Source organism: Neovison vison, chromosome 4 (genome assembly GCF_020171115.1).
Source record: "Neovison vison isolate M4711 chromosome 4, ASM_NN_V1, whole genome shotgun sequence".
In the NCBI taxonomy this organism is placed as follows: domain Eukaryota; kingdom Metazoa; phylum Chordata; class Mammalia; order Carnivora; family Mustelidae; genus Neogale; species Neogale vison.
Window position 1 is genome coordinate 199194153 of NC_058094.1, and position 21060 is coordinate 199215212.

The 21060-nt window shown below is 36.8% G+C and overlaps 1 protein-coding gene across 2 annotated transcripts in view; it reads left to right on the plus strand.

The window, feature by feature from the left end:
* Window positions 1-8653, plus strand: part of CFTR (CF transmembrane conductance regulator) — a 170629-nt gene extending 161976 nt beyond the window's left edge. For both annotated transcript variants that reach the window (XM_044246438.1, XM_044246439.1), the window contains exons 25-27: window positions 5443-5615; window positions 6444-6549; window positions 7969-8653. In XM_044246438.1, coding sequence (XP_044102373.1) covers window positions 5443-5615; window positions 6444-6549; window positions 7969-8169 — 480 coding nt within the window. In that variant the 3' untranslated portion in view covers window positions 8170-8653. The remainder of the gene's footprint in view (window positions 1-5442; window positions 5616-6443; window positions 6550-7968) is intronic.
* The last annotated feature ends 12407 nt before the right edge of the window (window positions 8654-21060 follow it).

The window sequence follows — 21060 nt, forward strand, 5'->3', positions numbered from 1 at the left end:
TTCTTAACCCTATCTGATTGCTTGTTTCTCCCCTTCCTAGGGTTCTTTATCGTCCTTTAAATGAAGTCCACCCTGCGTGAGGTGGCTTCCAAGGTCCTTCATGATTTGATCTTTGCTTGCCTCTCTAAACTCATGCCCCAGCCTCCCCCTGCTTACCATGATCCAGTTTCTCTAAAGTACCATGTGCTCTCTCACCTCCGGACGCTTTTTCTCATGCTGTTCTCTGCACCTGGGAAACCCTGCCAGCCCTTCACACCTGCTTCTCCTCATCACTCAGGTCTCTTTTTACATATTCCTTCTTCCAACACTCTGCAGTCCTGAGGAGGAGCCCCTCCTCACTGTGCCCTGTACCCTCAGCTCTTTCATAACATTCCTTGCGTGGGATAGACTCACCTTTTAACTTGTCCATGTTCCCCGTTGGATTGTAAGTCCCTTGAGGACAGGGATTTCTGTCCCATTCACTGCAGTATTTCCAGTACCTACAGTAGTGTTGGACTGTGGATGGAGGTCAGTAAATATTGGGTGATTGAACAAATACATAAATGGCTTAATTCATTTTTTAAATGAATGATTTGATTCATTTGTTTATTCACAACTGATTCACTTGTGATCAGTCACAAAGACAACCTTACGACTGGTATACGGCAGATGTTGCCATTAGTAATGAGCCTTCTGAGCCTTGAGAAGTTTGAGGGGCTTGGTGGATGCAGGAACAGCTCTCTCTGCCTGCTTGGACTTCAGGTTCACAGGCTCTTACTGAAGTGAGCTTTCTTAGTCCATGGTTGGAGCAGCACATCTGTTAGTTTTAGAATGAAAGCTTTTTTTGGTAATTGTTTGCTTTCTCAATACCTTTAACGTAGTTCTCTTCCTAACACATGGATAGTCAGGTAAGTTATTTTAAGGAGCAAGCTAAGTAGGAGACACAGTGGCCTTTTAACTTGAAAATCTGCCTTGGGAAACCTGCAGAGCAACAAAAGGAGTGCCTAAAGGTGTTGAGAGTGTCTATTTTTATAGCTGCCTGTTAATGGACTGTTCAGTCCAACCACAATTCACCTTTTTGTTTTCTTTCCCCATGTTTTCTTGTCACAAGAGCAAACTCTTGCTCCATAATAACATTCCAGAGTGTGGCAATAGCAGAGTCAACATTTTGAAGAAAATATCTGGTCCTTTATAGACCGTAGTACATTTTTTTTTAGTTTGATATGTCACAAAACAAAATTTTTTCCTTGTAAATACAGGATTTATCAGCTCAACTGGGTTAAGCTGGCAAATTCTTTTCTTATAAAGTTTTTATTTCCAAAAACTGTTGATGCTTTTATTTACTTTCCAGGCCAAGTTAGGATAAAATTAATTAGAAATGTTTAGATTCTAGTAAATTTTAATTTACCTTTGCTTAGACAGAGGTAAGTGAAAATTTATATTTATTTTAAACCTACTGAAAAATAATTTGTGATATATATCAATGACATTATATCAGGAATATGATGGATATATTATGTACATGTTAACATATAAAGAATTCTGCTACTAAATTAGATTATCTCTATGGCAATTACCTTTTCAATACTTTTTTTTTTTTCCCTCACAGCATTTTTACAGTAATTTCTCACATATTAATTTTCTCCCTATCTGGACCGTGAATTTCTTCAAGGAAGGACCTAGTGTTATTCATCTTTGAATCCCCGGGTCTGCCATTGTACCTAGAATTTAATAAACCCTCATTAAGAGCCTATTAAAGAATGCATGACTCAATAGTCATTTACATTCAAATAATCTTTAGGCTAATTTAAGCCATTCTTACCAGCACATAAAGTTGGTTACACCTAGAGTATAACTTTGTATCTTTTCAAAAACAATTATTAGTCTGTCTTCCTCCCAATTTTCTCTCTAAAACCTACCACAATATCTGGTGTAAAATAGGTAATTGATAAATTTGTCAAATGTGCACTTTCTTCAAAACTTAAAGTTTTACTAACTCATGTTGATCTTTCTCTAGTGAATGTGATTCAAAAAATTTTTTTTACTCTACTTGATAGTAAAACAGTGAGATAGGAATGTTGCAGAATTGACCCTAGATTGTTATGTCTCTCTCTCATTTATTTTTATAATTTTGTTCTCCAAATATTGACAGTGATAAATATTTAAGTATTTAATTATTTGCCTAAGAAATAGTTTCATTTGGGAAAATACACACACAAAATATAAGATAGTAAGAGGGCTTGGGAAAAGACTCTAAGATTGGTATGGATCTTGTGGGAGAATACTGTATATGCAACCACATTTTCACCAATACCTCAACGTCGTTACTAGAGGTATAATATAAATTAATAATGTTGCAGTACTTCCTGCTAGCGCACCTCCCAAGGCAACTTATGAAGGCAAAATCTTGCAAATCTTGTCTTACCGGGGTAGTGTTTCAGGACCAGGCCCCTGCCCTTGGGATTTCCCAAGTTGTACTAGTAGTTAGGATGGATTAGGTACTTACCATGTTCAGCACTGTGTGGCAATCTCTTTCCAGAAATTATCTCACTTAATCTATGCTATAGTCCTTTGAAGTCCATACTAGTATTTTCCCCATTTTTTCCAAGGGAGGTAAATGAGACTTACAGTAACACACCTGATACCATCAGCAAATGAGTGAAGTGCAGATGCAAAGCCACTTCTGTTAGACTTCGGAACTGCAGTCTTTAACCAGTACTCTTATTTTCTAACTGAAGAATAATTGATGTATAACACTGTATTAGTTTCAAGTGTACAATATAATCATTTGATAATTGTATAGCGTGAAAATACCACCATGATAACTCTTGTTAACATCCATCTAATCTGTACTTTTCCTGATAGTTAATTTGACTTAAAAATTATATAAAAAATTCTTACTAGTGTTAAGGAACTTCTAATTTTATACTTCTATTTTCAAGAGATTTTATAGAGTTTCAAAGATGAGATAAAGAGGGGTGCCTGGGTGGCTCAGTGGGTTAAGGCTTCTGCCTTCAGCTCAGGTCATGGTCTTGGGGTTTTTGGATGGAGCCCCACGTCGGGCTCTCTGCTCAGCAGGGAGCCTGCTTCCTCCTCTCTCTGCCTGCTTCTCTGCCTCCTTGTGACCTCCATCTGTCAAATAAATAAATAAAATCTTTTTTAAAAAAATGAGAAAAAGAGAGCACACAGGAGGAGTGGCTTGTCTTAGACTGCATTCTATATTGGCAGAACAAAATCAGGCCTTGTTCACTTAGCAGGTATCATTCCTAAGTTTGGATTCATTTTTATGATCATCAAAACCATGTTTCGACCTTTTTTTGGGCCATCAGTCTAGGGTCTCAGTACATAATTGTTGAACAAGTAAACAAATATTGAGGTTGGCAGTACACCCAGTATTGGCATGAGGGACATAGAGCTAAAGAACATAAGTTTTTACCCTCGGGAAGCAGTCTAACAGGGAAAACTTACACAGATACTGCCATGGCTTCGTGCCTGACTGCCCTAGAGGATGATCAGGGATATTTAGAAGGGTATGTCACAGTGTATAGGGAACTACAAGCTGTTTGCTGCTGCTGGAAGCAAGGGTGGAGGGGACTTGATTCTGGATGCCATTTATGTCACGTGAGAGAGCTTGGTTTTTATTCTGTCAGGAAGAGGTTTCAAACAGAGAAATGAGGTGGTCAACTGTGTATTTTAGAAGGATCCCTGGGGTGTTTGTGTGGTCAATTGACAGATTGACCCCTTGGGATTTACCGTGTGAAGCTTAGGGATAATGATGGCACCAAAATGGGGCTAGCCAGGTGAAGGATTTAAGAAGTATTCGGAATATGGCCGGGACTAAAGATAAAGATTTGGAAAATCATTAGCTTATCAGTGGTTATTGATACCCTAAAAATGAATGAGTTCTCAGAAGGAGAATTTGGACTGTTAGGGATGAGGAAGACTGATATTCAAGAGACAGGAAGAGGGAGACGTTCCCACACATGATACTAAGTGGTCATAGAGTATGTGGCTTATCATAAGCCAAGGAATATATGTTCAAAGAAGGAAAAATGTTCTCTGTTGTGAGGCAGTGGTGACAACAGGCGCATCCTAATTTTTTTTTTTTTTTTTGAGATTCCTACAAAGAGGGTAGATATGGAATAGTAGTTAAAGTACAACCTGGAGGTACATGATGGGAGAGACCATAGCAAGTTCACAGACTGAATCCAAGAAAAAGCAAAAAGATGAAGATGAGAAAAAAGAACACAGGTCCTCTGACTCCTCCCCAGTGTCTCTATTCACATTCTCAGATCCTTGGATCTGAAAGCAGTTTTACATTTGAGTCTTCTAAGATACATCAGCCTAATCTACCTTGTCTAATTAATATGTTTACCTTCCCTACCATCTCAGAAACTCTTTTCAAAATTATTGAATTCTCACAAAGTGAGATTGCATTAATGAGAGCCCAGTCAAGGAAAGAAGTATCACCTGCAATACCTGTCATGGACACACAGTGTTTGCTGATCAGACATGATGATATGGGCCATCAGTGAATTCATCACTGAACCTGGGGCTCTGTCCTAAAACCATAATCCCATTCTGCCTGTATTACAATTAGTATTATATCTTCCTTCCCAATACTAAATCCCAGATTCCCCAAGGGTAGGAACAATCATCCATATATCTCTTTGGCCCTCAAACACTCAAGAATATTTGATGAAAAAAAAGTATTAATGCATACTTATCTGAATAAGTGATAAAAGACAAAGATTTAATCATTGTTGTCTTATCTTGAAAGAATTTATTTCTATATCTTGTTCACATTTTCACCTTATTATTTCCCATCTAGCTTGAAAAAATAAGCTGTTGACCCTAACACAACTCGCATATTCCACCTCAAGATCTAAGTACCTTTAAATCTCCTAGTTATATACCACTATGTTAACTTCTTTTTTTTTTTACTTCATAGTTTCATCAGTTTCTTTAAAAAAAAAAAAAGTTTTTATGAATTGAGGAAGCTCCCCAATTCTTTTCTCATACCTTTAATGCTCTGTTATGACAGAGTAGGGAATGGAAGGTAGAACAAAAGAATCTGTTGTAATATACAAATAACTGCATTATATACAGATTATCTTTTCTAGCATATTCAATTATAATTATTTGTGTATGTCTTTATAAATCCTGAGCCTTGCAGGGGCCATGTGCCATTTATCATTTTTTTGATCCCTACTTGGAGCACCTGGCACAGAATAAGCACTCACTTAAAAATTCCTGAATGAAATATGGATCTGAACCCAGTCATAGGTTTATCCTTTAGAGCTGCCATGATTATATGTAGATTTTGGTTCAGTCAAACCCAAAGAGCAAGAGTGGTGGGTCGTTGATGTGAAATCGAAACTTTTGACCTCTCAAGTGTCTTTAACCTTCTAGTATCTAAGTTGTCCTTCTAAGCACAGTGTTTTCCCTCTTTCTTTTCTGCAGGTTGGACTCAGATCTGTGATAGAGCAGTTTCCTGGGAAGCTTGATTTTGTCCTGGTGGATGGAGGTTGCGTCCTAAGCCATGGCCACAAGCAGTTGATGTGCTTGGCCAGATCTGTTCTCAGTAAGGCAAAGATCTTGCTGCTTGATGAACCCAGTGCTCATTTGGATCCAATGTGAGTTTCAGAATTCCTGCTATTGAATACCAGGATGGGAGCAGAATCTTTTTTTTTTTTTTTTTTAAGATTTTATTTGTTTATTTGAGAGAGAGTGAAAGAGAGAGCATGAGAGAGGAGAAGCAGACTCCCCATGGAGCTGGGAGCCAGATGCGGGACTTGTTCCTGGTACTCCAGGATCATGACCTGAGCCAAAGGCAGTTGCTTAACCAACTGAGCCACCCAGTTGCCCCTGGGAGCAGAATCTTTGATGCTTACCTCATATTGATACAAATTCTCATTAGGCGGTCATGTCTGCAAGGGGAGGCCACCCTTCCCCCCCAGGATATGAAATGATTGCCCAGTAGAAAAGTCACTATTTGACATGAGCACAAGTGCTTATTTCCTGGTATAAGAACCCTGTGTTCTCTTCTGTGTGTAATTTTTGGAATTTCATACAAATTTACCCCCTTGTCAACGCATGAGGAAATATTTAGTTACATAGGCAAGTCTGATTCTTAGGATTTTCCTTTCTGTGCTATTTATACAATAAGGAATTTTTATAGCACAAAAAGAACCACTCATGATTCCACATGATAATAAAATGTATTGACTTGTGAAATTTTCTTCAAAGTATCTGTCCTGTTTGTTTATGGAAACTTAGGATCTACCCCATTGTTGAAAAGCTGATTGTGGCAGACTCTATATCAGGACTATGTTAATAGAATTATTTAAGAAAGAGAAGTAATTTAAAGAACCAAATCAATAGGAAAATAAGTATGTCATCAAAGGTAAGGGCAGATTATTGAGAATCTATGATGTTACTGTGGTATTTTCTTTCTTTTCTAGAACATATCAAATCATTCGAAGAACCCTAAAACAAGCATTTGCAGATTGCACAGTAATCCTCTCTGAACACAGGATAGAAGCTATGTTGGAATGTCAGCGATTTTTGGTGAGTTTATAATTTGCTTAAGATCTCATTTCTCCTTTAATTCTTGTTAACCATATCTTACATAGGAGTTCCTGCAAATCACAACACAACAATGTATGGGTTGTTCCTTAAAATAAGTATCACACAGGGCGCTTGGGTGGCTCAGTGGGTTAAGCCGCTGCCTTCGGCTCAGGTCATGATCTCAGGGTCCTGGGATCGAGTCCCGCATCGGGCTCTCTGCTCGGCAGGGAGCCTGCTTCCTCCTTTCTCTCTCTCTGCCTGCCTCTCTGCCTACTTGTGATCTCTCTCTGTCAAATAAATAAATAAAATCTTAAAAAAAAATAATAAGTATCACACAGCCACCCAGCTTTGCTCAAAAGAGCTGCACAAGTTTGAGCTCTGAGGTGAGGTTGGAATCCAGTAAATCTAAAATAGCAGCACATTATTAAGTTACATTAATAAATTGAAACATCTATACATTTGAATCCTTTATTTGGGGATCAAGTCATGATGAAGTCTAAGTCCTGATGCTTTTTAATAACTAAGTCTCCCTTGGATGGGGTCCAGCACAGGCCTGCATTGTCTTGCAATCCGATGTGTGGTTTTAATGCAATAGTTTGAAAGACTCATTTCATTCTTCTGCTCATTGTTTGGAGCTCAGGTTATGCCTCTCCCATCCACCTTCTTACCACGCTTTCAAAACTGTCACAGACTCTTCAATGTGATGTTTACATATTCCCTCAGGTTTAGTCACAAGGAAGTTCTGGGGATGTTATAGCTCGTCCTTTCTATTAAGGCTTCTGAGGCTCCTGGAGGTAAATGCTTTTCCTACTGAAGGATTGTTATTACCAATAAGCATCAAGTGACAAATCAGGGGGCCAGCCCATAGCCTCTTGCCTGGCTGTTGCCAGGTTCAAGAGATTGGGTGAAGCCCCTCCATCATCTGGCCTTGGGTTTCCCCAACTTGAACGTGTCAGGGAGGCCTGTTAAACTCAGGCACATCATGACCCATTTGGGATTGCTAAGCTTCAAGCCCCCTGTTGGAGAGGCTCAACTCTTTCTCATGCTGCGGATTTACATTCATTTTTAAGGTCATAAATGAGGATCTGTCAGAGATTGTTCTGGCTTACCAAGCAATGTTAGTTCCTTTAAAGTTCTCTGAAGAAGCACATTGCTCAGTCCTATACCAGTTAAAAAGCAACCAAACAAAACTCCTCCAGCTGCTAAGTAGACAATTATAGCTAATTTCACAAATGGAGAAGCTCCAGAAGCAAGAGGACTCCCCAGGGAAATGAGATCTCTGACTATCCAGCCTGCCAGCCTGTGGACACCTTGTTTGCTTTTTGGCTTTTATCTTCCTTTGAGCCTCTTCCACTTTCTGTCCTTCCTCGGGTCCACCCCGCCTTCTGCCCAAGACCTCACTAATGGCCACTTCCCTAGGTCATAGAGGAAAACAAGGTGCGGCAGTATGATTCCCTCCAGAAGCTGCTGAGCGAGAAGAGCCTCTTCCGGCAGGCCATCAGCCCCTCGGACCGGCTGAGGTTCTTCCCGCACCGGAACTCGAGCAAGCACAAGTCTCGCTCTCAAATTGCTGCTCTGAAGGAGGAGACGGAAGAAGAGGTGCAAGAAACAAGGCTTTAGAGAACACTCCGGATACTGGCATGGGCTGGCCGCTCATGAAATTGGAGGAGAACCCAGTTTCTGCCCCTTCTTTCTGCCACAAGGATGAGTAATGTTTATTTTTAAAAGGAAAAATTTTGAGAAGAGGAATTAAGGACGCTCAGATGGGTCTGGATAAGTGGCTTCCTGGCAGTGGTCAAATTGTGTGAAAGGTACTTCAAAGCCTTGAAGATTTACCACTTGTGTTTGCAAGTCAGATCTTCCTGAAAACTTTTTCCTCTTGGTAGTAATTGGAAGGGTAGCTATCCATGTCAGCCAGTGTAATTGTTCAACGTACTGTTTAGTGAGACTTGCTAATTTGTATTATTGGAGGAGAACTGTAATCATACTACTTCAAGATATGATTAAGTAAAGATGATTGGGAACTTTAGTGGTTTATGTACGTTTATATCACTTTGCCTCTACTCTCCCCAGATACTTAAAAATACAACTTTGTTGTCCCTTACATATTTGGACTGTTCTATTTCAAAGCAAGTATTAGAGTACTGCAAAAGTCACAAGTCAGCTCATCACAATATACACCGTGTAACATCTAAGTATCAGGAGAGAGAACATCCTGATCTGGAAAATCCATGTTAATACCACTCACTGCTTTACCAAAAATCCAGATAATTCAGGCAATTAGTATACATCCCTTACCCAGGAAGAGGGCTGTTACAGTCCCATGTGGGGGACAGGATAATTGCCTTGATGCAGAAGTTGACATGACTTTCCCCAGTTTCCAGAAAGTAACAGGCTCCTAAGACCTTTGAACAGAAGGATAGCTAGGAAAAAATGCTTTAATGAAAATTGGCACAGGAAATCCTTCTTGCCCCTAGAAACTCTGGGAAGAATATATAAGCATATAGGCTGTGGGCACTGCAGGTAGATGTACATGAAATCCAAAGATGTAGGGTATGTATACGGTAATGTCAATACAGTTTCAGGCTAACTGTAGGCCTTTCCTCCTAGTGTAGACTGAGTGGGACAGATGATGGGAGACACAGGGAAGAGTCAATCAATTCGTTTTATATGCTTCTGTTTTATAAGTTTGTCATGCAAGTAAAATTTTCTCTAGGAAATATTTATTTTAATAATTCAAACTTATAAATGGCTGTATTTTATGATGATTCTATTATGACTTATATTTGTATTAAAAGAATTTTATATGTGAAATGTTGGTTTTTTATGGCACTAGCTCTTTTTATGATATGGTAAAACTGAAGGAAAAAAAAACGGGGGGAGGGGAGGCTATTGACCAGAAGTTACAAATTACCTTGATGGTGTCGAGAGAAGCATGGGGGCTCACAAAGATTTGCACCTCTGTACGATTCCCTGCCAGCACACAGCAAATGGTACCATGAAATCTGACCTCTCCTATCAAGGACACACGCCTTTCCAACTCCAAACTAACTGTTAATATTACATTCTATTTATTACTGTAAGAAAATATCATGTGCCAATAAAATCCCTATATTTGTGTGAAACTTAGCTGTCTTCAGATGTGTTCATTACTCATGTCTCATTGATCTCTTACTTCAGTCTCTAAGGATCATGGAACACAAAACATGAATCATTTCTTTAAATACAGCTTCTTGAGAATCCCACATAAATTTAAGATGCTCTTAAAAATGATTTATTTTTTAAAATTGTGGTAAAATACACATAACTTAACATTTACCATTTTTGAGTTTACCATTCAGTGGCCTTATACATCCCATTATGACGCGGTCATCATCACCATCCCTCCACAGGACATTTTCCATCTTGCAAAACTGAAACTATGAAGCCATTCAACAAAAACTTCTATTCTTCCCTCCTCCCAGTCCCAAGCAACCTTTGTTTCTATGAATGTGACAACTCTAAGTACCTTGTGAGTGAAATCATAGAGTATTTGTTCTTTTGCAACTGGCTTATTTCACTTACTGTGTCTTCATAGTTCATCATCTTGCAGTATATGTCAGAGTTTCCTTACTTTCTAAAGCTCAGTATTGCATTATATGGACATATCACATTGCATTTATTCATTTGTCCACTTTGGTTGCTTCCACCTTTGACTATGTTGAATAACGCTTTTATGAACAGGGTTGTACAAATATCTTGTTGTGTTCCCCACTTCATGACTTAGGATGCTTTTGAGGGTATTTGTGTTTTAAAGGTGAGGCTAATCGAAAAAAAAAAGTTGTATATTCTGTGAGTGTCCATTTATTTATTTGAAAGCCTTTTCAAATAGTGGTAGCTATCTGATAGGTCTCGATGAGCAAATCTCATCAAGGGAAATAGTATTTCTAGAAGCTGAGTGGTTTTTCTTTGTTTAAATCCTTATGTTTAATAGGTGAGGGTTCTTCGGTCTCCCTTTCTTCCTTGCAGAGTTTCTACAGTAACTTGCAGGGCCATGGTGTGGTAGATAGAAAGTAGACCCCTACTAAGTCCTCCAACCACGTCTTTCCTTATTTGAGAGGTTTGTTTTCACACATGACCCCAAAAGGTCAGTCTCAGAGCATGTGCTACTCTAATTTTTTTTTTTAAACTAATGTACCTTATATTTTAGGGCAGTTTTTAGCTCACAATAAAATTGAGCAGAAGGTACAGTCCCAATAAACTCCTTGCACTCCCATACACATAGCCTCCCCCCACTGTCAACTTTCCACACCAGAGTAGTACCTTTTTTATAATCAGCATATCATTATCACCCAAACTCCATGATTTACATGAAGTTTCACCTTTGGCGAACCCTTAGTCATCTGCTCCTTCTTCCTACTCCCAGGCAACAACTGACCTTTTTACTGTTTCCGTAGTTTTGCCTTTTCTAAATGCCACATTGTTAGAATCATAGAGTATGTAATCTTTTCAGATTGGCTGTTCTTACTTAGTAATATGCATTTAAATTTTCTTTTAAAGACATGGAGCCATGTATTTTCATGGCTTGATATTTCATTTCATTTTAGGGCTGAATAATATTCCATTATCTGGATATACCTACTGGACTTGACTGTCTCCACGCTTTGGCAATTATGAATGAGGCTGCTATAAACATCCTTGTGCAGTTTTTTTTGGTAAATACAAGAGATCTTATGCGAGTATGTTTAGTTTTACAAGAAACCATCAAGCTGTCTTACAGAGTAGCTGTCTTTTTTGCATTTCCACCATAGTGAAGGAGAGTTCCTGTTTCTCTGCAAGCTTCCAGGCACTTTGCATTGTCAGTGTTTGGGAATTTGACCATTCTAGTATAGATGTTTAGTGGTGTCTCATTATTGCTTTAATATGCATTTCCCTGACGATACATGCTATTAAATGTCTTTCCATATACTAATTTTCCATTTGTCTATTTTCTTTGGTGGGGTGTCTGTTCAGGTCTTCTGTGCATCTTCTAATTAGGCTGTTTGTTTTCTTATGGGTTCTTGTGACTTTGAAGAGTTCTTTGTGTATTTTGGATACTAGTCCTTTTTCAGATATGTCTTGTTTTGCAAATATTTTCTCCTAGTTTGTGACTTGTCTTTTTATTCTCTTGACATTTTCTTTTGCAGAGCAGAAGTTTTAAATTTAAATGCAGTCCACTTTATCAGTTTTTCTTTCACTGATTGTACCTTTGGTGGTGTTATCTAAAAAGTCAACATCAGACATCATACCGGAGGCCATCTAGGTTTTTTACTATGTTATCTTCTACAATTTACAGTTCTGTGTTTTACATTTAAATCTGTGATCCATTTTGAGTTAATTTTTGTAAAGAATATAATGTCTGTGTCTAGATTTATTTTTTTTAGCATTAAGATGTCCAGGTGTTCCAGCACCATTTGTTGAAAAAAATCTTATCTTTTCTCTATTGTATTGCCTTTCCTCATAGTCACAGGTAAGTTGATTATATTTATGTGGATCTAGTTTCGGGCTCTCTCCTCTGTTCCACAGAACTACTTGTTTATTCTTTTGCCAATACTATACTCTTCATACTGTAGCTTTATAGAGTATCTTGAAATTGGGTAGTATCAGTTCTTGGACTTTATTCTTCTTCATTATTGAGTTAGGTATTCTCTGTCTTTATTTTTTCTGTATAAACTTTAGAATCAGTGTGCTCATATCCACAAAATAACTTGCTGGGATTTTGACTGGGATTATGTTGAAACTATAAATCAAGTTGGGAAGAAGAACATCTTGACAATATGGACTCTTCCTACCCATGAACATCGATCTCTCCCTAATTAATTCTTTTTAGATTTTGTTCATTAAAGTTTTTATCAAAGTTTATTATAATCTTCTTCATATATTGATTTTCTATATATTTTGGTAGATTTGTAATTATTTCATTTTTGAAATACTAATGTAACTGGTGATGTGTTTTTAATTTCTAATTCCACTTGCTTATTGCTAGAAATAGGAAAGTGATTGAATTTTGATATTAACCTTGTATCCTGCATCCTTGCTATAATCACTTATTAGTTTCAAGAGGGTTTTTTTTTTCAATTCTTTTGAATTTTCTACATACATGATCATGTTATCTGTGAGGAAGGACAGTTTAATTTCTTTCTTTCCAATCAGCGTATCTTCTTTAATTTTTTAACCTTTTTTTTTTTTTTTTTAGATTTCGTATTTGAGAGAGAATGTGAGCCAGCTTGGATTGGGGAGGGGCAGAAGGAGAGAGAGAATCTCAGGCAGACTCCCCACCAAGTATAGAGCCTGATGTGGAGCTCAATCTCACAACTCTGAGATCATGACCTGAGCTAAAATCAAGAGTTGGACACTTAACCAACTGAGCCACTCAGGCATCCCAATCTGTATACTTTTTATTTCCTTTTTTTTGGTCTTCTTCCATAGCTAGGACTTCCAGTAGGATGCTGAAAGCAATGGTGAGAGGGGACATCTTTGACTTGTTTTTATCTTGCAGCAAAAGAGCTAAGTTTCTCACCATTAAGTATGTTGGTTGTAGGGTTTTTGTAGATGTTCGTTATCAAGTTGAGACATTCCCCTCTATTCTTACATTCCTGAGGATTTTTATCTGTAATTGGTATTGGATTTTGTCAATGTGTTTTTTGTATCTCTGGATATAATCATGATTTTTTCTTATTTAGTCTGTAACTATGGTAGATTACATTTATTTTCTTTAGAACAAAAAGTATATATTTATTTATTTTAGAGAAAGAGTACAGGGAGTGGGGAGGGGCAGAAGGAAAGGGAGAGGCAGTCACAAGCAGACTCCTCACTGAGCATGGAGCCCAAAAAGGAGCTCAGTCTCATGACCCCAAGATCACAACCTGAGCTGAAAGCAAGAGTTGGATGCCTAGTTAACTAAGCCACCCAGGTACCTGATTACATTAATTGATTGTCAAATGCTGAACCAGCCTTGCATACCTAGGATAAATCCCATTTGATCATGGTGTATAATTCTTTTTATACATTATTGGATTAGACTTACTGATATTTTATTGAGCCTTTTGCATCTATGTTTATGAGAGATAATGATCTCTTTTCTTTGTTCTTTGAAGTATTAGGGTAATGCTGGTTTCAAGGAATTACTTAGAAAGTATCACCTCTGCTTCTATCTCCTGAAAGAAATTGTAGAGAATTGATAGAATTTCATCCTTAAATGTTTGGTGAAATTCATCAGTGAACTCATCTAGGTCTGGTGCTTTTTGTTTGAGAAAGTAAGTAATTACTGGGGCACCGGGTGTCTCCGTTGGCTGAGCATCTGACTCTTGATTTCAGCTCAGGTCATGGTCTCAGGGTCCTGGGATCAAGCTCTGTGTCACGCAGTGCAGTCTGCTTGAGGATTATTTCTCTGTCCCTCCACCTCTCTCCCCATTCCAACACCCTCTCTTACTCTCTAAAATAAATAAATACATAAATCTTAATAAAAGAAAAGTTGCTATTGTTTTAATTTCTTTAATTTACTTATTCAGATTGACTCTTCTTCTTGTGTTTTAGCAGATTATATCTTTCAAGGAATTGCTCCATTTCATCTAGGTTATCAAATGTATGGGCATAGAGTTTTCCATAATATTATTTTCTTATCCTTTTAATGTTCAGTAATGATTTCCTCTCTTCCATTTCTGATATTATTGATTTATGTCCTCTCTGTTATTTTCTTAGTTAGCCAGGTTAGTGGCTCATCTATTTAATTGATCTTTACAAAGAACCATTTTTTTTGTTTTATTGGTTTACTTTATTTTTCTCCTATTTTCAATTTCATTAATCAGTTTTAATTTTAATTTTTTTCTTCTACCTAATTTACATTTAATATGCTTTCCTTTTTTAATTTTCTAAGTGAGAGCTTAGATAAATAAGTTTAGATCTTTCTTCTTCTCTAATATATTCATTCAATGTAGTAAATTTTCACCTAAGCACTACTTTTGCTTCATGCCACAAGTTTTGAGAAGTTATTTTTTATGTTTATGGAGTTCAAGATATTTTTCATCTATGTTGAGATTTCTTCTTTGACTCACATGTTATTTAGAAATGTAATGCTTTATCTCCAAGCATTCTGGAATTTTCCAGTTTTTTGGGTTGATTTCTAGTTTAATTCCATTGTAGTCTGACAACAATTAATTTCTTTTCTTTTAAAGTTGTTAAGGTATTTTATGGCCCAGAATGTGATCTAGCTTAGTGAATGTTCCATGTGAGGTTGAGAAGAGTTTGTATTTTGTTATTGTTGGATGAAGTAGTCTATGGATGTCAATTGCATCCAGTTGATTAATGGTACTATTAAGTTCTACTATGTCCATACTGATTTTCTGTCTGCTGAATCTGTTATTTACTTTGGAGTGGTAGTAATGTCTCCAACTGTAATCTATTTCAGTTTCTCCTTAAGTTCCATCAGTTTTTGCTTCATGTATTTTTATGTGCTGCTGCTATTAGGGACATGTGCATTAATGAGTATCATGTTACCCTGCTATAACTTTCTTCATGCTTTTATTTTTAATCTATGCTTCTTAGTATTAAAAATAGGTTTCTTGTAGATAACATATAACTGGGTCTTATTTTTTGATTCCCTCTGACAACTTCTATCTTTTAATCAGTGTTTCTAGACTATTGAAATGTATAATGATTATTGATACAGTTCAATTAATAGCTACTGTATTTTTTACTATTTTCTATTGGGTATTTTTGACATTCTCACTTTTTCTCCCCTTTATGGCTTTGAGGATTTTATAGGATTCCTTTTTCTCTCCTTTTTTAGCATAGCAGTTGTACTTTTTCTGGGTTCTTTTAGTGGTCACCCTAAAATTTGCAATATTTGTTTACAATTATCTAGGTCTCTTTTAGTAACACTATACCACTGCATTGGTAGTATAGGCAGCTCAGAATCACAAAATATTCCTAATTCCTCTCTCTTGTTCCCTGTATCATTGCTATCATTAATTACATTTTATTTAAACATAATCATATTTATATATATAGTGTATGTGATCAAATACATTGTTGTTACTACTTACTGAACAGCCTATGATTTTTTTTTCTTTTCTTTTCTTTTTTTTTTTTTTTTGAGAGAGAGAGCAAGAGTGTGAGCAGGTGGAGGGGCAGAGAGAGAGGAAGAAAGAGAATCCCAGAGAATCCCAAGCAGGCTCCATGACCAGCCTGGAGCCTGACATAAGGCTCAATCTCAGGACCATGAGATCATGACCCAAGCTGAAATCAAATCAGATGTAACTGACTGAGCCACCCAGTTGCCCCCAGACTGTAATTTTTTGATCAATTAAGAACAAGAAAAAAAAGCTCTCCTTTTCTCTACCATTGCAGCTTTTACAGTTGACTATTCCTCACCATGTCTTCTCCCAGGATTTTCAAGATCAAGCGATTCCTGGGCAAGAAACAAGAGCAGAATTGTCCCATTCCCCAGTGGATTTGGATGAAAACTGGTACTAAAATCAAGTACGACTCCAACAAGAGACATTAGAGAAGAACCAAGAACCTGGGTCTATAAGAAATCACACATGAGATGGTATAAGTATTTATACTGCATGAAGGTCACTTGTTTGTATCATATCACTCTGTAGATATCACTATACTTGAACAATAGATGTGTTTTATCAGGGAAAATGATTTTTCTGTTACTTTGTTTCTGTACCAGTTAGGTTGGTTCAGTAATAAATATGTGAGACCTTTCATTTAGGAAAAAAAAAATGAGAAAAGAAAAAAGTTTTTTTTTACCTTCACTTTTTCATTCTCTAATATTCTTCCTTTTTGAATATAGATCTGAGTTTCTGACCTAAATAATTTTCCTTCTCTCTAAAGAACTTCTTTTAACATTTAAGTTACATTTACTGGCTACAAATTCTCCCAATTTTTGTTTGTTTGTGACTGTCTTTATTTCTCCTTTACTTGTGTAGGATAATTTTTGCAGAGTACAGAATTCTAGGTTGGTGGGGCTTCCCCCCCCCCAGTGCTTTAAATATTCCACTCCACTCTTCTTGCCTGCATGGTTTTTGAGGAATAATCATATGTAATTTTTATTTTTTCTCCTCATAGATAAAGTATATAAGTATTTTTTTTCTCTGGCTTCTTTCAAGTTGTTTTTTTTTTTTTAATTGATTTTCTCCCCGTGTCCTCCCTGCTATTTGTTATGCTCCACAAATAAGTGAAACCATATGATAATTGACTCTCTCTGCTTGACTTATTTCACTCAGCATAATCTCTTCCAGTCCCGTCCATGTTGCTACAAAAGTTGGGTACTCGTCCTTTCTGATGGAGGCATAATACTCCATAGTGTATATGGACAACATATTCCTTATCCATTCATCCGTTGAAGGGCATCTTGGTTCTTTCCACAGTCTGGCGACCATGGCCATTGCTGCTATAAACATTAATTTGGGAAGCTCTCAGTCATTATTGTCTCAGATATTTATTTTGTTTCTTTCTCTCTTTTTTCTTCTGTATTACAGTTACAGGTGTATGATACTTTTTCTAGTTATTCACAGTTCTTGGATATTCTGGGTTATATTTTTCCAGTCTGTTTTTTTCTGTGCTTTTCAGTTTGGAGATTTCTATTTTTATGTCTTCAAACTCAGAGATTCCACCATGTTCCACCTACACATGAGTCTCCATCAAAGACATTCTTCATTTCTGTTACAGTGTTTTTGATCTTCAGCATTTCTTTTTGATTCCATCAAAATTTCCATCTCTCTGCTTGCATTATCTATCTGTTCTCCTATCTTGTCTACTTTTTTATTAGAGCCCTTACGATATTAATCGTAGTTTTTATGCATTTCTCATCTGATAATTTCAACATTTCTGTAATGTCTTCCTCTAGTCTTGATGCTTATTTGATCTCTTTAAACTGTGTTTTTTGCCTTTGAGTATGCCTTGTAATATTTCTTCGAAGTCATACATGATATTATAGGGGAAAGGAGCTTTGGTAAAAAGATCTTTAATTGTATAGTAATAATGTCTGGGAGAAGGCAACCATTCTGCAGTCCTCTAATTAGGTCCTAGTCTTTTGGTAAGCCTGTCTTTAGACTGTGAATTTCACTAGTGTTTCTTAGCTTTTTCTCCTCTTTTAAGTGGAGTAGGATGGTTAGAATAGACTGGAATTGGATATTTCTTTTACCTAGGTAGGTTAGACTCTGAGAAAATAGTTTCTCCTGAGGGTAGATCTTGGTAAGAAAAACAGAATGCTGTGTGTGTGTGTGTGTGTGTGTGTGTGTGAGTTCCAATAGTTTGTGTGTGTGTGTGTGTGTGTGTGTGTATGTGTGTGTTACAATAGTTAGTTTTAACCTCACTCTGCTAGAAGCAACAGATGTGAGGGTGTGAGTTTGTTTGTTTGAGATCCTGGAGGTAAAACATGGATGTGTATGTCCTTCTCCTCTGAAGGCTGGGTCTCCTTAGAATTTTCATCTCTCAGGCTTGTCCACACTGAGCCTCTAACAAGTCAGTGGTTATAGTTTAAGTTTTCCTAACCCAGTACTGGTTCCATAGCTTTCTGCTTGGTGGTTTCTACTCAGGTAAGTGTCTGTATCCAACTCTCTTGTTTCTCCACCTGTGGGGTCAACTGTTTGCCCTGTGACCTTACTTCTCTGACATATCTAAGAAGAGTTACTGTTTTTTTCAGTTTGCTCAACTTTTTACTTGTTGTCAGGTTGATTGGAGTCATGACTAAAAGCAGGAGTCTTTGTAGTTCATTTTGAGTTAAAAAAAAAAATAGAGCTTTCCAGGTAGAAGGAGTCAAATGCAAACAATATGTGACAAAAGAATCGCTACTTTAAGAAGAAAAGTATTGAAACAAGATGGAAAGTCAATATTGGTCACCCAAGCTCCATTGCTCGAACTATCAGTTGGCCCTTCTTTATAGCAGAAATTTTTCCCCTTCCCTTTAATGTTTAAAAAAAATAACGTATTTTGGTGACAGCTTCCTACTTTTAAATAATTGTTTCTATATTCAAGTTGTGAGTTGGGTTTCCCATTTCTCAGTCTATGCCTAATTCCATCTGACACACACTGTTTCATTTATTTCTTAGCCCTTTTACTTTGTTCATCCTCTTTATGAGAAAACAAAAACAAAAACAAAAACGAAGTTAAAACAAATACATTTCCTTCCAGTAACCAGGGATCTTCTGGAGCTGGGAAATTGTTACATATTAGAGTGAAAGGTTAGTAAAACCCCCAATGTAAATATTTTAGTAGCTTGCTAAATAAAGAACCTCAAATACTATGTGGAAGACAATTTAGAATGAGGTTTAAAGAGCTTAATATAAAAACCTGCTTGGCCTGTTAAAACAGGTGTGGACTATCAATTCCGTATTAAAAAACCCCTTTAAATCTTTATAAATTCAAGACAAATACATTAGGGCATGAGAAGTCCAAAACACTAGGTTGGGAATTATAAGCTGTCTCCAATGTGTAGACCAAAAGAGACCCAAGTCATTATTTGTCATTTGAAAGGGAATTGGGGGAATTAGTCTCTATGTACTTTCTCAGAGAAGTGAGAATTCTTGGCAGAATTTTAAGGTTTAGCCTTAATTCATTATGGTAAGAATGCTCACTTATTTTTTAATAACTCAGTTTTCTCTAGTTGTAGAATGATACAGTGTATTGGAAAAGGTGGTCAAAAATTTTTGTTTAAGTGAATATGCTAATGCTGGCTTTAATTTCAAATAGCAAAATGAATTAATGCAACAATAATGCTGAATAGTAACTTGGATAAAAAGACACAATTTATATCTTCCATTCTTCAAAGTATGGAATCTTCCAAAAATTTGGAATCTTCAGAACAGCCAAAAATCAAATTACAGAATGACCTTTAAGAACTGCCCCCTTGTGGATATTTGGTTCTATTTTTAGTATAATTGGTTTTCCAAAAAAACACATCTGCCAACTACTAAATTGAGCACAGAGAGTCACACACCAACTTAAATAAACCACCAAGACATTTTCTCCTTAAACCATTGTGAATATTAGAAATTAAGGTAAAAGTTTTGCTGTATAGGGAGCCTGGGTGGCTCAGTGGGTTAAGCCGCTGCCTTCGGCTCAGGTCATGATCTCAGGGTCCTGGGATTGAGTCCCGCATAGGGCTCTCTGCTCAGCAGGGAGCCTGCTTCTCTCTCTCTCTCTCTCTCTGCCTGCCTCTCCGTCTGCTTGTGATTTCTCTCTGTCAAATAAATAAATAAAATCTTTAAAAAAAAAAAAGTTTTGCTGTATAAACAACTCTTTAGCTCACCTGGACTTTGATGGAATAATAGCAATGATCTTTAATTATCAGGAGTGACAGATATGCTGATAAATGGAACTAAAACTGAATTGTATTCTGATTGGCAAGTATTGGCACAAATGCTTAAAAAATACAGAAAGGTACCTTGCATTTAACTCCTATGAAATGAAAGTTATAATTTAACAAAAATTTTAATATAAAAATAAGTTTTCCTGTTTTCTTTAAAAAAGAAAGATTAATACACAAGGCAGAATAGTGGTTACCAAGGGCTCAAATATAATCCCAGAAATTTTATAACTTCAGCTGCATACATCTTTAAAACACAAGGACTTTTTCTCTTATTCTGTCCCCCCTTTTTGTAACATTTCCACAGTGCCATTGCCACAACCAAAAAAAGTCCTTAATATCCACTCAATATACAAGTGTCTTTGTCTCATTTTTTCAAATATAGATGGTCTTTGTTTTGCATAGTAGTATAGAACTATAAAAGTGACCATGCAAAGATAAAACAAATAATTGAAGAGAAAAATTATAATTGTTCCATGACCTTTAAAAATATTAAACAATTAAACATTTAAAACTCCCTTACTGTTGCTTATACAGATGGAAGAAAATGAAAAATCTAGTGTTACTAATATTTATTTACTACACTGTAATTTAAAACATTATGAACATTGAGAATTAAAGTGTTTTATTTCTTGGTAAAATACTTACCAAGAAGAGTTTGAGCAGTACTTGTCTTGTGGTCGAGAGATTTACAGTATGAAGACAGAATCTTTTCTATGTCTTGGCAACTGCTTCCTAAGTTTGGATTGCCTTCCAACATTTTATCCTTTGGGCCTCCAAAGTTATGAAATATCTCCAAGATGTCACTTTCTCTGGGACATCTTTGTCTTTTTGTCACAAACACGTCCCTCATTTATGTCCCTACATTTGCCTTCACTAAGTTCTTCTGGCTGTGTATCTACCATCTCTTGAATGGCCGCAGTATCAGCATGTCCTCGGTCTGCTCTTTCTTCTGTAACTCGATTGAATCTCATTTCTGTCATTATTGCTTTTTACCTCTGCTGCATTTTCATCTTTTTTGGCCAGTTGTCTCTTTTGATTCTCCATTTTTGTAAAGTATCATTTAGGTTTATCACTGTGAGACAAGGAGGCCACATAACCACACACTCCACACACCTTGTTGTTTGTTAGTGTGCTGAGTAACAATTGCACAGTGACCGATCACCCACAGACTA